Raw genomic sequence first — 17,048 nt, 5'->3', positions numbered from 1 at the left:
ATCGCTAATACGAAGGACATAGCCAGAAGACCCAGGAAGTAATTGCATCACTGAGAGGTGCAGGAACATGTTTAATTATAGTATTAGTAGCACTAAGACAGCCAAAGGAGCAGGCACCTGAGCGAAAGTCAGTTGAAAGATTCCCAATTAATTCAATGGGCTTTGGATCAGGTTGTGCTTTCTACAACCCACTGAAGGCACCACATCGAGCCTAAGCAGTGTCACAATCTAACTTGGGCAAGTCTGCATTTCTTGTGCTCTGTCGGTGAATTCCTAAAGCACAGTAGCAGCCTCATCCACCCTAGTCATCCTGGCTGCTCCTCAGGGAAGCTTTTATTGCTCATTTGTGCCACCTGCTGTCACTGGTGTGAGAATATCCTCCAACTACTGTACTCATTTCAACTAGGGTTGAAATATTCCACTTTCTCCCCTGCATTCATTTGTTCCTTCCCCACCTCCTGGGTGGGTGTTGATTTTTACTCACAATTCCCTATGCCCTTACCCTCAGCAACATTCTTTTGTTATTTCTTAACCTGCAATGATTGGCCATGCTTTGAAACCCAAAGATTTATTTAAGTATCTAGAAGAGAATATTAAGGTGGGGAACCAAGCACAGAGAGTAATGAAATACATCACTAAGATGGAAAGGGACCATACATCTATTAAGAGAGATCTCTTAGTAATCTTAATCTTTTAATTTGTTCCTCTGGCTTCTTCTTGGAGGATTCTTAGTCCTATCTTAAAAATACAGAAAAGCCAGGCAGTGGTTCTTTCCTGTTTTCTGGTTATCCCATCCTATCCCTAAATATACCTCCATTTTTAATTACTTTTCTATACCTCCATGCTAATTGGTATAGTTCAGACATTATTTTCTGACTTCAGACTTCCTTTAGCCAACTTAAAAATTGGTCATTTTGATACAGCCAGTCACCCACAAGTGCCAAGTCCATGAAAAATTACTATGGTAAATCCTTGATTAATCAACCACATCACTTCATGGACCAGAGCCATCCTCTAGTTAGACTTCCCAGATATAAATATCATTTAGTCCTGACATTGAATCTAAACAAATCAGAACCCGCTTCGGTCCAACTTCAGCTTCCAATGTAATGCCATCATTATTGCAATAAATTCAGGCATGCAGATTGGTTGGGGGAACATTAAAGCTGGAGGATATTTTTCTAATTTAGAAAGGTGGTGATGCGGAAAGTCTTGTGGGCTCCGTGGTAGACACGTGCTAATGTTGCAGCAAATCACTTGGCTTGCTGACAAGCAGAGATGAAGGAGTCTCTTAAAGCTCCTAAGCTTCCACTAGGCTCACCCGGGAGGAGGCAGAACACACAATGAGGGTGGTGCATACTGATGCCTGGGGAGGTGCAGAGATGGAAGGTGACCTGCTCAGAAGACCAAACCGCAGTGGTTGTCATCACAACAGGACTGATCATTGTTAAAGCAGGAAGTATGTGTGTTGGTTGACTTTTAGGAAGCTGAAGGAGGAAGAAGGGCATGGAATGCCTAAGCATCATTGCCACCCCTGCTGGCCCTGCAGCTGCAGAGTAGAGGTCTATCAAAAAATATTTGACCACCAGTTTTCTCTGAAAAATGCAGTTTACTCTAAAGTGAAGCCTCTTTTAGGAATGTGTTGCTTGTGATGAAAAGAAGCCTAAGATGTTTTTTCTTCAATTATTCTATTAAAATTATATACAGACCACCACCACACAGGCTATGTTCCAGGTTGGAACAAGGCGTTGTAAGTGTTTGTGCTCCCATGGAACAGAAATTCCAATTCCTGAACAGCTCTACTGTCGAGGATTGACTAGCTGCCCCTCCTCACAGTCTGCCTAGTCAAGGGTGGGAGTTGGGGAGAAGCACTGATCACTAGAGACCCAGCGTTTGAGGAGAGAAAGCTGCCAAGTCCCCTTCACTGCAAGAGTTTTCCCACTGCTGTCAAAGTAGGAAAATGCACCTGGCTGCTCCTTTGAATCTGACAGCTCATCTGCATGTCTTTGGCCCCCAGTTCCTGTGACAGTCCATGGAACAGTTATAGAAGCAAGGTGGCACATGCTTGCCCATGGGAGAAGCAGGGAGCCCCATTTTTGCCAGGCACCAGCAGAAGTGGCAAGTGGGCAGAGATCCTCAAGGGTTGGGTGTGGAAAGGCAGAGACACACCTTAGAAGGAGCAGGAGATTGAAAGGGAGCGACACTACACACTAGTGGGATCTCTCCAGCAAAATATCACAGGAAGACCCTTATTCAATGAAAAGGCATTAGATTAACACCCCCCACCCCCAATCAGTTCAGTGTGTTTCTGGCCTCCTCAGACATCTGTTTTCTCTAAGTTAATGCCTTAATGGCAATCTCAAATATTGGACAGTGTAAATAGTTGTTTCCTACTGCATCATATAAGATTTTAAAGCACCACCTTAATTTAATTCAGCCAGCAATGCTTTGTATTACCTTCATGCCTAATCCTCCTTCCCTTGATCTTGATTTTTCTCCTAGGCTTTCTTTAAAAAAAAAAAAAAAAAAAAAAGTTTCCGGATGCATATGGCTCATTTTCTAACAATCTTTCCTTCCTGAAAGCTGCTGCTTTGATCCGATCCCCCCGCCCCATTCTGCTACAGGATTGAATTCCTCAGGTTTCTGTTTTCTGTAGAGAAAGACACTGCTTCCCTAGTCATTTCTCAAAAGACTCCCTCTAACTTTTCATTAAATGCACAGACAGCTGGTATCAGCTCCTCATGAATTAGTTCAACACATTTCCATTTAAATATGTCCCTCCTGGCTTCATTAAAATTCCAGCCAGGTTCTTTTTTGTCTTGTCATTTCCTTTGTACATTCAAATCTGAGTAAATAATTGGGGGGTGGCGGGGGTGGGAGGGAGAATTGTTAGAAACCCAAGTTATTTATAGCTTTTCAGTTGCACTTTTGGGATTTGCTTCCACCCTGGGTAGATTAGATCAAACTGAATTCGTTGGCTGTTAAGTCCCTCAATTCTAGTGTTGCGCTCAAAAACGTTATAAATACAACAGTCATCACAGAGAACGTGCCAGATCCTCAGCTGGTGTACACTGGTCTCACTCCACAGTGGATAGAGCTCCACTGAAATGAGAGATTCTGATTTACAACAGCTGAGGACCTGATCAATCCCTTAATTGGTAGGCCCTAGTTGAAATGAAAAATTGACATCAGAGGCTCCTAGATTTTTGTTGTATAAGGAATTGCTTCAAAACCAGGAGCCCCTCCTTATTCTTTAAACATATGAGAATGCTTCATTCTGGAGCCAGGCATATCATGACAGGTGCTGTGCAAACTCTTCATGAGCAGCTCAGCTGCAATACTACAGCTATTCTAGTCCAGGGCACAAAAATGGTTTATATGAGGACTGACTCAAAATGGAGGCTTTTGGTCCAGGAGTCAGGCACCTAAATACCTTTGAGACTCATTCCCTACACTGTTACGACAGTTCTACCTCACTGTCCTGCCCCTGAAGGTGGAACAGCAGAGCAATGAAACTGGCATAAACAACGGGGGCAGAAAAATCAGGCCCTGTCAATTCAAATATGCCATTTCCAGAAAGTCACTTCCCATTAAGACAGCTGCCACCTGAAGCAAAAACACAAAACAGCTCCCCCTCCCACACACACAGACAGACACCAAAACATTTGACTTCTCACTGTACCAGCCTCAATTCACGATCCTTTCCTTTGAGGCCCAAAGGTTTCATTGCCTAATCTATTGTTCTGCCCCTGAATTTCCACAGAATGATGCTACTTACATCAATCATAGTCAAAGGCAGAACCTTCCTATCTACTGCAGACCTTTCACTTCCAAGCTGAGAGTATCAAATGGATCCCAATTGATCAGCCACCCAACCAATTATGAGAACATGTACAAATTTAGCTGAAGACTAATTCTAGTTGAAAGACAGGGAAAAGCACCATGTGAACAGAGGTGCTCTCCCTGATCATTATTGTAAAAAAACACAACACTTCATTCTACAGCAATGCATCAGCCAGATGGTCCTGGAGATATACAGGGGCTACACTTGCAAGGAGTTGACTGGAAGAGAGGTTTAACAGTGCACTGCTTCCCTTATAGTCTAGGGAGAGTCAGCATTTTCAGAGATTTACATAAAGGAGGATTTAACCTTATCCCAATACAGACCATGTCATGATAAGTTGCAATGTTGTCCTATTCCTATAATGTAATAAGCTAGTGAGCTGATGCCAGTGCAATAAGATAAGAGTTTGTTTCATTCTATACCACTGTAGGGGTCTAGTACTTGTGTTTGTTCACCATTAGGTGCCTGTCATCCCCTGGCTTTTCATACACAGGATCTATGTTTGGAAAGCCCCCTACCCTCAATCCTTTAGTAGTGAAGAACTTCAGAGAACAGATCTGAACTTGGATGGCATTGAAAGGGCACAATTGGCATGCCTGTCCCCTTGGAACACCTACAGAAGGCAACAGGATGATATGCATGGGGGACTTGCAAACAAAGTCTTACTATTTGTTTCACCCTGTAAAAGCGTTGACTCACCATGGGTGCGCCCCCTCATAGCAAGGCACTGTGTAGTAGCCCTTTCTGCTCTCATTCCCATGGCCAATAGTCATTCTGGTGGTCTCTCTTCTTGCCACTCAGCCCTCCAGCCAGGTCAGGTTTTAATCCCACTCCTTCCAAGGTAATGGAGCATTCACAAATAATCTTGCATCAGGTCTGTGGCCTCTGACTCTGGGCCCAGTGGTCCTTACACCCTTCTCTCCAGGGTCCAAGTCATCCTTATCCCCTTATATCAGGGGCTTCATACTGCCTTCCCAGTGGCTGGTGGGGAAACCCAGGCCCACTCTCTATGCTGGGTTCTAGTCCAGGGACTCTAAGACAAACAGCATGGTCTACTCTGTCAGACACCTTGCCCCTGCCTCCCTAGGTACCTTCCTACCATTAATTTTTCACATGGCTTTTCCCCCAGCCCCTTCCTGAGCTCTACGTAACAAGCAACACCTCCTAGGATATCTCCCCAGAGAGCCAGTTCCTACTCCTTCAGTAAGGATCAGCCACAGGAGCAGCTCCAATTCTGTGGGTAACTCCACTTATCTAGTGCCCAGAGAGTCACCGAAGAGATCTCAGAGTAGCAGCCGTGTTAGTCTGTATTCGCAAAAAGAAAAGGAGTACTTGTGGCACCTTAGAGACTAACAAATTTATTAGAGCATAAGCTTTCGTGAGCTACAGCTCACTTCATCGGATTGCAAATGCATCCGATGAAGTGAGCTGTAGCTCACGAAAGCTTATGCTCTAATAAATTTGTTAGTCTCTAAGGTGCCACAAGTACAAATGCATCCGATGAAGTGAGCTGTAGCTCACGAAAGCTTATGCTCTAATAAATTTGTTAGTCTCTAAGGTGCCACAAGTACTCCTTTTCTTTTTACTGAAGAGATCTTCCCTCTTTTCCTGCAACCCCCAAACTCCAGTCCAAATGCCCCTGAGGCTTTCCCCTCACTGCCTCTAACTTCCCCCAGCTCAGAACTCTCCAGCTCTAGCTTCTCTCTCTGCCTTTAGACCAGAAGAGGAAAATCCCAGGTATTTGTCTCCTCCCTACCTTCTTTCACTACCCTGTGCTGCTTTCTTTATGGAGAGACAGCTGGGTTCAATCTCTAGTTAAACATGGCCCATCCTCCAGGTGCAGCCAGGTTGCATAACTGGCCTCTCTGGCCCAGATTAACCCTTCCATTGCCTCTGTGAACTACACACTCATTAAAATGAACCAATAAACAGGGCTTTACTTAGTGACTATTTATGGCCCAACCTTCCTAGAATCAGGGCTGACCATGTCATTTCTAAAGGGCCCAGGGGGTCCCATCAGTACTTTGGAGGAGATGCTCTGCTCTGTTTCCTTTACACCACTTGGGCTGTGCAATGGGGAGTAAAAACCACCCCCAGGCCCCTGCTTGGGTCCCTCAGTGGGTGTGGGGAATGTGGAACCCCAGTGGGTGTAACTCGTGGTTCCCAAACTTTCCATGGTCATGCCCCCATTACTCCTGTCTGTGTCTCTTCCCCCAGAAACTGGGCTAGGAGTGGGGCTGAGGCTTGGGGGAGGAACGTGGATGAGGTAAGGAGGCCAAGGCTGGGGCCACAGCTGGGGTTGGGGCTGGGAGTAGGGACAAATCTAGAGCCATAGCCAGGGGCTGAGGCTGGGGGTGGGACCAGCAGCAGGTGCAGAGCTGCAGCCAGGACACAGTCATCAGGAGCCGAGGCTGGGGCCAGGTGTGGTGCTGGGAGCCACGGCAGCAGCTGGAGGTGGGGTTGGCAAAGAACTGGGAGAGAAGCAGAGCGGAGCTGGGTAACCCTCCCTCCTGACCTCCCGTGGGGCCTGGTCCAGGCCCTGCTGCACACCCCCCCGCAACGTTCCTCACTGCCCCCCACAGTTTGGAGACCTCTCGTGTAACTGCTTCACACACTTCAGTTTTAAAGTCTCACAGTGCGGCTCAGGGAACAGAGTTTCAATTTGTAATCAAATACAAATTGTTATTAACCAAGGCCCATTTAAGACCGTGATGTCCAGCCCAAGGAACAGAAGTAGCACCTGATCCACAGTTTGGTCACATCTGATTTAGATCATCATCAGTCTTATTTCTTATTTTTTCTTTGATTATGCAAAAGAAAGAAGAGTTAACATTTTGGGGTTTTGACATTGCAAAACTATTCATCATCCAAGTTAGTTCTTCTCTTTATTATTGCTCACTCCACAGCATGTATTCAGGCAGTCAGGTCAGGGGAATATAGGGAAAGGTTAAAATCTATTCCAGCAGTAATACAGCACCCCCTGGCTTCAAGTGGTTTCCATCACATACAGGGTTTACAGTTTGGTTCACTATACTAATTGTTCCAGTACCCCTGCTGTTACTCGTAAATAAGGCCCAGATCCTAAGCATATGTGTAGTCCAGTTGACTTCAGCAAGATTATTCATGTGCTTTGAAGTTACTCAGAAGCAAGCAGTTCCAGGGTTGGGGCTTAAGAGACTAAGAATTTTGAGATTCAAGTAATGGGTAAAATATCTTCTAATAGAGACCACTTTATCCAGCAATTTTAAAGATGGCTCAAGAAGAAAAGGCCCAGATCCTCAGGGGATCCCCTGGAAGTTAGGTGCCTAAAAACCTTTGAGTAAAATCTGCTTCTAGGTTTTAAACTCCCCACAGTTCAGGTGTTTGGATCTGGGTTTTGGTATATATCCAATATTTCCAGGGTTAGCAAGAAATTAATCCTTATTTTCCAGCCTAGCATGAAAGAGCCTCTTTTAGATGCTGGATTCCACAGGATCATGACATGTTCCCTGTGATATTGAATGACTGTCAGGTATCTGCTGCAGAGTCAAAAGGGTATTTTCTTCTACTCCACTGAGAATTTTTTCAGGCTCTCCAGATAAGTCTGAGCTGTAACAAGAAGTGCAGATTATTAATGGGGTAGCAAACAAATACATGGGCCCATCATGGTGGGCCAAATCCTGAAATCTTAACTTAATCTTTGTCTGGGCAAATTCCTACTGAAGTTTGGGGAAAAGAAAACCATTGGGCCAGATCTTCAGCTAATGTAAATTGGCATCTCTGCATTGTCTTTAATGGAGTAATGCCGATTTACACCAGCCGGACCATTTACATTAATATGCAGGTTAAGAGAGGGCTTCAAGTCCCATGCTTGTAGGTGTCAACTGATCTCCATAGGGGATTGGGAAAGAATTTCCCCTTCTCCCTTGTACAGCACAGTAGAATTGGTTATGTGCAAGATAAGGCAGATGGCCGGGGGCCGTCTTCCACTGAAAATTCAGCTATTGACTACTGGTAAACATCTGCACTTGATGAGCCACTGGTCAAATTGTTTACAGACCATCCTCTATTTTGACTAAGCAACAAAACATTTCAACAAAACCCCTCTTGTGAAGAAAGAATTAGAGTTGCCTCACTCCTCTATTGAGACCTTCATCATGCATAGTATCCTCTTTTGCCTATTTGGCATGAACACCTCTTCACTGTGGACTGTAAATGAAACTCTTATGTTGTCATGAGTCAGCAGAATAAATTGTTTTCCTGGTTGGGCACAATAATGTGCCAGATTCTGCCTTCACTTGCTCTGTTGTAAATCATAACTCATCCCATTGAAGTAGATGGAGTTATATTAGTGTAAAAGTTGTGCAAGTCAGAGGAGAACCAGGCCAGTTGTGCACACCAGATTCTTCTCTCTCCAGTTTACCCCAGTGTAACACCAAAGGGATTATTCCTAATTTAGATTCATAGATTCATAGATACTAAGGTCAGAAGGGACCATTCTGATCATCTAGTCCGACCTCCTGCACAGCGCAAGCCACAGAATCTCACCCACCCTCTCCTATGAAAAACCTCACCTATGTCTGAGCTATTGAAGTCCTCAAATCATGGTTTAAAGACTTCAAGGAGCAGAGAAGCCTCCCTCAAGTCAACCATGCCCCATGCTACAGAGGAAGGCGAAAAACCTCCAGGGCCTCTCCAATCTGCCCTGGAGGAAAATTCCTTCCCGACCCCAAATATGGCAATCAGCTAAACCCTGATGGGCAAGATTCACCAGCCAGATAGCCAGGAAAGAATTTTCTGTAGTAACTCAGATCCCATCCATCTAATATCCCATCTCAGGGGATTAGTCCTATTTACCCTGAATATTTAAAGATCAATTACTTACCAAAATCCCATTATCCCATCACACCATCTCCTCCATAAACTTATCGAGTAGAATCTTAAAACCAGATAGATCTTTTGCCCCCACTGCTTCCCTTGGAAGGCTATTCCAAAACTTCACTCCTCTGATGGTTAGAAACCTTCGTCTAATTTCAAGTCTAAACTTCCTGGTGGCCAGTTTATACCCATTTGTTCTTGTGTCTACATTGGTGCTGAGCTGAAATAATTCCTCTCCCTCTCCTGTATTTATCCCTCTGATATATTTATAGAGAGCAATCATATCTCCCCTCAACCTTCTTTTAGTTAGGCTAAACAAGCTAAGCTCCTTAAGTCTCCTTTCATAAGACAAGTTTTCCATTCCTTGGATCATCCTAGTAGCCCTTCTCTGTACCTGCTCCAGTTTGAATTCATCCTTTTTAAACATGGGAGACCAGAACTGCACACAGTATTCTAGGTGAGGTCTCACCAGTGCCTTGTATAATGGTACTAAAACCTCCTTATCCCTACTGGAAATGCCTCTCCTGATGCATCCCAAAACTGCATTAGCTTTTTTCACAGCCATATCACATTGGCAGCTCATAGTCATCCTATGATCAACCAATACTCCAAGGTCCTTCTCCTCTTCCGTTACTTCTACATCTAATTGATGCGTCCCCAACTTATAACTAAAATTCTTGTTATTAATCCCTAAATGCATAACCTTACACTTCTCACTATTAAATTTCATCCTATTACTATTACTGCAGTTTACAAGGTCATCCAGATCCTCCTGTATAATATCCCGATCCTTCTCTGAATTGGCAATACCTCCCAGCATTGTATCATCAGCAAACTTTATTAGCACACTCCCACTTTTTGTTCTGAGGTCAGTAATAAAAAGATTAAATAAGATTGGTCCCAAAACCGATCCCTGAGGAACTCCACTGGTAACCTCCCTCCAACCTGACAGTTCTCCTTTCAGTAGGACCCGTTGCAGTCTCCCCTTTAACCAATTCCTTATCCACCTTTTGATGTTCATATTGACCCTATCTTCTCCAATTTAACTAATAATTCCCCATGTGGCACGGTATCAAATGCCTTACTGAAATCTAGGTAAATTAGATCCACTGCATTTCCTTTATCTAAAAAATCTGTTACTTTTTCAAAAAAGGAGATTAGGTTGGTTTGTCACGATCTACCTTTTGTAAAACCATGTTGTATTTTGTCCCATTTATCATTGACTTCAATGTCCTTAACTAATTTCTCCTTCAAATTTTTTTCCAGGACCTTGCATACTACAGATGTCAAACTAACTGGCCTGTAGTTACCCGGATCACTTTTTTTTCTTTTCTTAAAAATAGGAACTATATTAGCAATTCTCCAATCATTCCTGAGTTTACAGATTCATTAAAAATTCTTGCTAATGGGCTTGCAATTTCAGGTGCCAATTCCTTTAATATTCTTGGATGAAGATTATCTGGGCCCCCCGATTTAGTCCCATTAAGCTGTTTGAGTTTCGCTTCTACCTCAGATATGGTAATATCTACCTCCATATCCTCATTCCCATTTGTCATGCTACCATTATCCCTAAGATCCTCTTTAGCCTTATTAAAGATTGAGGCAAAGTATTTGTTTAGATATTGGGCCATGCCTAGATTATCTTTAACCTCCACTCCATCCTCAGTGTTTAGCGGCCCCCACTTCTTCTTTCTTAGTTTTCTTCTTATTTATATGGCTATAGAACCTTTTACTATTGGTTTTAATTCCCTTTGCAAGGTCCAACTCTACTCGACTTTTAGCCTGTCTCACTTTATCCCTACATGTTCTGACCTCAATTAGGTAGCTTTCCTTGCTGATCTCTCCCATCTTCCACTCCCTGTATGCTTTCTGCTTCTTCTTAATCACCTCTCTAAGATGCTTGCTCATCCAGCTTGGTCTACAACTTCTTCCTATGAATTTTTTCCCCTTTCTTGGGATACAGGCTTCCGATAGCTTCTGCAGCTTTGATTTAAAGTAATCCCAGGCCTCCTCTGCCTTTAGATCCATAAGTTCTTCAGTCCAATCCACTTCCCTAACTAATTTCCTTAATTTTTGAAAGTCAGCCCTTTTGAAATCAAAAACTCTAGTTAAAGATTTATTTTTGTTAATCCTTCCATTTAGTTTGAACTGAATTAGCTCATGATCACTTGAGCCAAGATTGTCCCCTACAACCATTTCTTCTATGACGTCCTCACTACTCACCAAAATTAAATCTAAAATGGCATCCCCTCTAGTTGGTTCAGCAACTACTTGATGAAGGAATCCATCAGCTATCGCATCTAGGAAAATCTGAGCCCTATTATTATTACTAGCACTGGTCCTCCAGTCTATATCTGGGAAGTTAAAGTCTCCCATGATCACGCAGTTTCCATTAGTATTTACTTTATTAAAAACATTAAAAAGGGCTCTATCCATATCCAAATTAGATCCCGGAGGTCTATAGCACAACCCAAGCACTATCGTAGGAGAGGCTTTACTAGTTATCTTCCCCAATGTAATTTTTGCCCAGACAGACTCTGTCTTATCCATTGCATCGCTTCTTATTTCTTTACATTCTACCTCATCATTGATATACAATGCTATTCCACCACCTTTACCTTTATTTCTGTCTTTCCTAAAGAGCACATACCCTTCAATACCTGTAGTCCAGTCATGACTACTATTCCACCATGTTTCTGTTATCCCTATAATATGTGGTTTCACTTCCTGCACCAGTAGCTCTAGTTCCTCCATTTTGTTACCTAGGCTCCTCGCATTGGTGTACAAACATCTTAATTTTTGCTGTTTGGCCTCGCTCACATTTTGTACCCTATTAGGCACAGTCATTCTACAGCCAGTATAACCTATTAGACTAGTATCCACACCGCCCTCGCTCCTTATATACATTCTCTTACCCACGGCTGTATCCTTTCTTACTTCGTCTTCTTCCCTCTCAATGCTAAAGTCTGGCGTGGATATTACCTGGACATCTCCCAACCATCTCCCCCTAATTCCTAGTTTAAAGCTCTCTTTATCAGTTGTGCCAGCCTCGATCCTAGAAGTCCTTTTCCTTCCCTACTCAGATGAAGTCCATCCCGAGAGAACTGTCCTCTGTCCATGAATGCCTCCCAGTGGCCATACATCCCAAAGCCCTCCTTATAGCACCACTGCCTAAGCCATCTGTTGACAGTCATAATCTTGTCAGACCTTTGTTGCCCTTCTCTAGGAACAGGAATGATCCCGCTAAAGATCACCTGAGCCTCAATTTCCTTAAGCGTCTTCCCCAGCCTAGCATAGTCTCCCTTAATACTTTCCAGCGAGAATCTAGCCGTATCATTTGTTCCCACATGAAGGATAATTAGGGGATTCTTTCCCGCTCCCTTTAGGATCCTTTTCAACCTCAGGTCTACATCCCGTATCTTAGCACCCGGAAGACAGCACACCCTTCTATTCTCTGGATCAGCTCTAGTTACAGGTCTGTCTATGCTTCTCAATAAAGAGTCCCCTATCACATAGACCTGCCTTTTCCTGGTGACAGTGCTATTCTCCAGTCTCTCCCCTGTTCCCTCTGGCTGCAAGTTCTTTCCATTCCTATTTTCCCTTATAATCCTCTTCAACCCATCCTGTATCCTCCTGGGGCTCATATTTGGTGTAGTCTCCCTTGACTCTTCCGCTTTTCCTATAGGACTAGCCTCTCTTCTCTTCTTCCTTACCCTTCCACCTTCAACAAGTACCTGCTGAGCCCCTTCTTCATTTTCCAACTCTGCAAACCTGTTCCTAAGCTCTATTTCTCCTTCACTAGTCCGTCTTTTCCTCTGCCTGGTCCTTTTAGTCACATGCTTCCACTGACCACTTTCCTCACCCAGTCTCCCCTCAAAATTCCCCAGCCCTGCTTCCATCTGTGGAAGGTGCGTTGGGTCCTTATGTGCCATTTCCTCCAGGTGTTTGATCAAATCCTGAAGTGGATTATTTAGTTCACTGAACTGAAGTCATTACATGACATCAAGCACCATCATTAGCAGTTCTTCAGTGTTCTGGTTGTCTATTTGTTACTCCATTATGTGCAATTTCTAAGCAGCAATGCTTGATTGTCGGAGTAAAGTAGTCTGGAGGTCAGTGTTCTAATGCAACATGTGCAATCTGTCCTGCTCCCATTGCAATCAATGGCAAATCCCATATTGCCTTCAGTAGGATCAAGTTTGGACCCTTTCGTAGGAAATGACAAAACAGATTACCTTTTTATGGTATGCAGTTGATACTTCCCCAAGCGTTTATCTAGAAACAAAGCAGTGATAATTAGAATCTGACAAGGAAAAACAAAACCATAATTCTAATGAAATTCTAATGCACTCGGACACAGAGACAATGTTGTTGTAGCAGCTGAGCAGGGACCAGTGCCCCGATCTGGGTGCGTCTACTCAGCAAATAAAGACCCATGGCGGCGAGTCTCAGAGCTGCATCAACTGATTCAGGGTTGCCGGGCTTGCACTGCAGGGCTAAAAATAGCAGTGTAGATATTCAGGTTTGGGCTAGACCCACACTCTGAAACCCGGAGAGGGTGAGGGTCTTGGAGCTTGGATCCAGCCCCAGCCTGAATATCTACACTGCTATTTTTAGTCCCACAGCACAAGTCTCGTGTCCGAGTCAGTTTACCTCAAGCTCTGAGACTCGGTGCTGCTGAGTTTTTTGCTGTGTAGACGTTACTCACAGTTATACCGGCCTGTGTCAGGAGTAACTCCAGTAAACTCAGTGTATTTTCACAAGTGCTAAATCTGTCAGTGAGATCAGAATCAAGCTAGTTACATGCATGTGTAATGAACTGGCTTTGGCTCCTTAGAGGTTGCTTCCTACCACATCACAGCCAGCAGTGAATTCCTCCTAAACTCTTCCAGTCCTGCCTGTGAGGAAAGCAAACCTCCACCAAACAAACAGGGTGACATGATCCTCAGGGGAATTAAGAACACTGAAATGTTTTAAAACCTCTTAAACAGAGTGAACTCACATGGCTATGTGTAACTAGTAATGTTCTGGAGTAAAATAGGTTCACTGCAGTTGTAAAGAAAAACTTTACCAGTGCTGGTTTTACTAGCTGCCAATTCATCAGTATTCTCCTCACTCCTGGAATCAAGGTAACACCGTGATAAGCTTAATTCCCCTATGCACTTGCATGAGAGATCATCCTTTTGATAAGCAATAGGTACTGTGAGCCTGATTCTCTTCTCCACATTGCTTTTCCATATGCAGGTATTACTCCATTAACACCACTGGGAGAAACAGGCTCCGTATAGGTTTCAGAGTGGTAGCCGTGTTAGTCTGTATCAGCAAAAACAATGAGGAGTACTTGTGGCACCTTAGAGATTAACAAATTTATTTGGGCATAAGCTTTCGTGGAGTGGGTTTTAGCCCATGAAAGCTTATGCCCAAATAAATATGTTAGTCTCTAAGGCATTGTATAGCCACCAAACTCTGCTTCAATTGAGTCACTCCAGATTTACACTACCATAACTGAGAGCAGAATTTGCCCATTGTACATATCTATATATTAAACTGCTTCCAAAACAAATTCTATAGTTTGTTCCTCATTTGACAAAATGTAACTGATACCCACCAAACAAGACATTGTACCCCAAACCTGTTTTTTCCCTTGCCTGTAAAACAGTGCTGTTACTTATGTATTAAGCATAAGCTTTTAAGCATCAGTTTCCCCGTGTCTGGATTTGCAGCTCAACATCTGCCTTTCATTATGCAGCTCCAAAATACCTTCAACCTGATTCTCCTCTTTAACATCAAGGGTGCTACATCCGTGTAAAACTAGCAGGAGGTTAGACTCAAATTCCTTCTCATTAGTGGGTTGGTTATGACCAGGCCCCACTTTTGGCCCAGTCTTCACTAAATAAGAATGAACTGTTTTCACATATATGCAGGCAGCAAGAATCAAAAGCACTCAGGCAATGAACAGGAAGATTTAATGCATAGTTCACATCTGCCTTTGTGTCAGCAATTCAATATTTGGAGGACAGAAAGATGCAAAAGGGATCAACATCGGACCAGCAGCCAATGCAGAGCATTAAAATGGACTCCTACCATCCAATACTTACATGTCAATAACATTACCAGCACCAATATGAAGAGAAGAATGACTGTCACTACCACAGAGATGATTATGGTTGGAATTTCATTCTTTAGGTGCTAATGGGGGGAAGAAAGCAGAAATGACTTTTAAACTATGCTTTTTCTCTGTTAAGTTTAGTTAAGGTCTGGTTGCTCTGACCGATGAGTACTCTGAAATACTGTATCTGCAATCAGCAGGAGTTTGCAGAGTAAATTTCAGGATGGATTTTCTGAGCCTTCCTCATGAATACGAAGAAAAATCAGGAATTCTACGTGCAACTTTGTGATATGTTTTGAAGGATAGTTGGATTGTGTATTGTGATAATTCCAAGCTTATTTTTGTTTTGCATAAGTTGGAGATTTGGCAAAACCACAGGTTACTTTTGCAAAATCTCCTTGGGTGGGTTTTGGTTAAGCAAAACCCAAACCAGGGGTGGTTGGATCTAGGCCCCAGTTTTATCTGAGCCAGATCCTGGCCCCCATTATGAAATGGTTGTCTCTCCCAACCAACAATATGCAGTGTTGTTGTAGCCATGCCTGTACCAGGATATTAGCGAGACAAGGTGGGTGAGGTAATATCTTTTATGGAACCCACTTCTGTTGGTGAGAGACACAAGCTTTTGAGCTACACCGAGCTCTTCTTCAAGTGTGGGAAAGGTATAGATCTGAAGAAGAGCTCTGTGTAGCTTGAAAGCTTGTCTCTCTCATCAACAGAAGTTGGTCCCATAAAAGATATTACCTCAACCAACTATAGATTTTTAGACTTCACTAGCCAAGAAGGGAAAAAGTCTGATACACAGGTTGCAGCACAAGCCATCAGTGAACACCACTGTCTGAACCTCAAAGATGGGTTACCTAGTGTTTGTCCCTTTCAAACACTGCCCTATTCCCACACAGCAGACAGCATGGTTTGAATCTGAGGAATTTTATCTGCAAAGTACATGAATATTTCATACAGTGAGAAAAACTTAATTCTGGAACTGAGGGGAGGCAGCACAGAATCACCGTGCCCAGCACATCTGGAACAGTTCTGGGATGTGAGACCAGGGAAGCGGAGAAACTTTTCCTTGCCTCGCACACAGCCATTGTCATCTGATCTTATAAAAATCCATATGTTGTAGTTGGTCAGACTCAGCATGACACATCCAACTAAGACACTCTAGCCCTCTCCCCCCCTTTCATTTCAGCTGGTACAGGTCATCCACACATAACTGATCTGTGAGGACAAACTAGCAGAAAGGCTACTGTATGGAACAGTAGAGGACAAAAGGTAGGTGACATGAAAAATGGCACAACACATCAGCCAATGTTTCTTGCACCTTCCTTGGAACCATTCGGTGCTGACCACTGTCAATGACAGCAAATTGGATGAGATAGACCATAGGTCTGAGCCAGTCTGGGAATTCCTACGTTCCCCTGTAAAAATTTTAAAACCACCTACCATGCTACGCTGCAGACAGTGTACCCTTAGCATAAAACGTTATATAAATGACTGACAGGTCAGGCAGGCTGTTAGCTAATCAGACATTTCTGAGCAGGTCTGGGCTAATAGCAGATTTTTTAGTTCTGTGGTTGAGCTGAAAAATAACAATAAAAAATATTTTTGTTCAACTCAAAATAAATATTGGAAGGTTTTGTTCTGTTTTCCAGAGTTTTAAAACTTTCAATTTTTTACATTCCAACACGATATGTCTATCTGAAACTAAAGGCAAAATGTTTTTGACATTTCCAAAAAAAAAATATTTTAAACTTTTTTTTTCCAACTCAAATGCTTCATTGAATGTGACCTAAATTCACAAATGGTTTCAGTCAAACCAAATTTGCATTTTTTGATGGAAAACCTGTTTGCATGAAAATTTTTGCCCAGCTCTGCTTCCCAGACTTAGAATAGTTTTTACCTGTTTTGGATTATCTACACTTTCCTCTGACAGAAGTTTTGAATCTGTTGAAGTCTCTGACAACAGAAAAAGCAGAGAATAAAATGAGTATAGGCCAAAGTCTGATACCCTTGTCGAACAGAACCTAACTATATGAAGTCAAATTTGTGAAGAAAGGTCCTACTCAATGTGAGTAAGCATGTCAGAATCTGGCCCCAAATAAAAAAGAAGCTTTAAATTGTAGGATGAATCTCATTTATAGCTAAGGCAGTGGTTCCCAAACTTGTTCCCTGCTTGTGCAGGGAAAGCCCCTGGGGGGCCGGGCCAGTTTGTTCACCTGCCGCGTCCGCAGGTTCGGC

General features: G+C 43.2%; 1 protein-coding gene across 2 annotated transcripts in view; it reads right to left on the bottom strand.

The window, feature by feature from the left end:
- Nucleotides 1–6,712: 6,712 nt before the first annotated feature.
- LOC119860662 (T-cell immunoglobulin and mucin domain-containing protein 4-like) overlaps nt 6,713–17,048 on the bottom strand; it is a 33,132-nt gene continuing 22,796 nt past the window's right edge. Inside the window, exons 6-9 of one of the 2 annotated variants that reach the window (XM_043520271.1) lie at nt 16,711–16,766; nt 14,800–14,890; nt 12,937–12,976; nt 6,713–7,432 (exon numbers count right to left, since the gene is read on the bottom strand). In XM_043520271.1, coding sequence (XP_043376206.1) covers nt 7,297–7,432; nt 12,937–12,976; nt 14,800–14,890; nt 16,711–16,766 — 323 coding nt within the window. In that variant the 3' untranslated portion in view covers nt 6,713–7,296. The remainder of the gene's footprint in view (nt 7,433–12,936; nt 12,977–14,799; nt 14,891–16,710; nt 16,767–17,048) is intronic. The other variant, XM_043520272.1, reaches the window with a different exon arrangement.

The sequence above is a fragment of the Dermochelys coriacea genome, chromosome 8 (assembly GCF_009764565.3).
Source record: "Dermochelys coriacea isolate rDerCor1 chromosome 8, rDerCor1.pri.v4, whole genome shotgun sequence".
NCBI classification, from domain to species: Eukaryota; Metazoa; Chordata; order Testudines; family Dermochelyidae; genus Dermochelys; species Dermochelys coriacea.
This window is presented reverse-complemented; position numbering and strand designations above follow the sequence as displayed.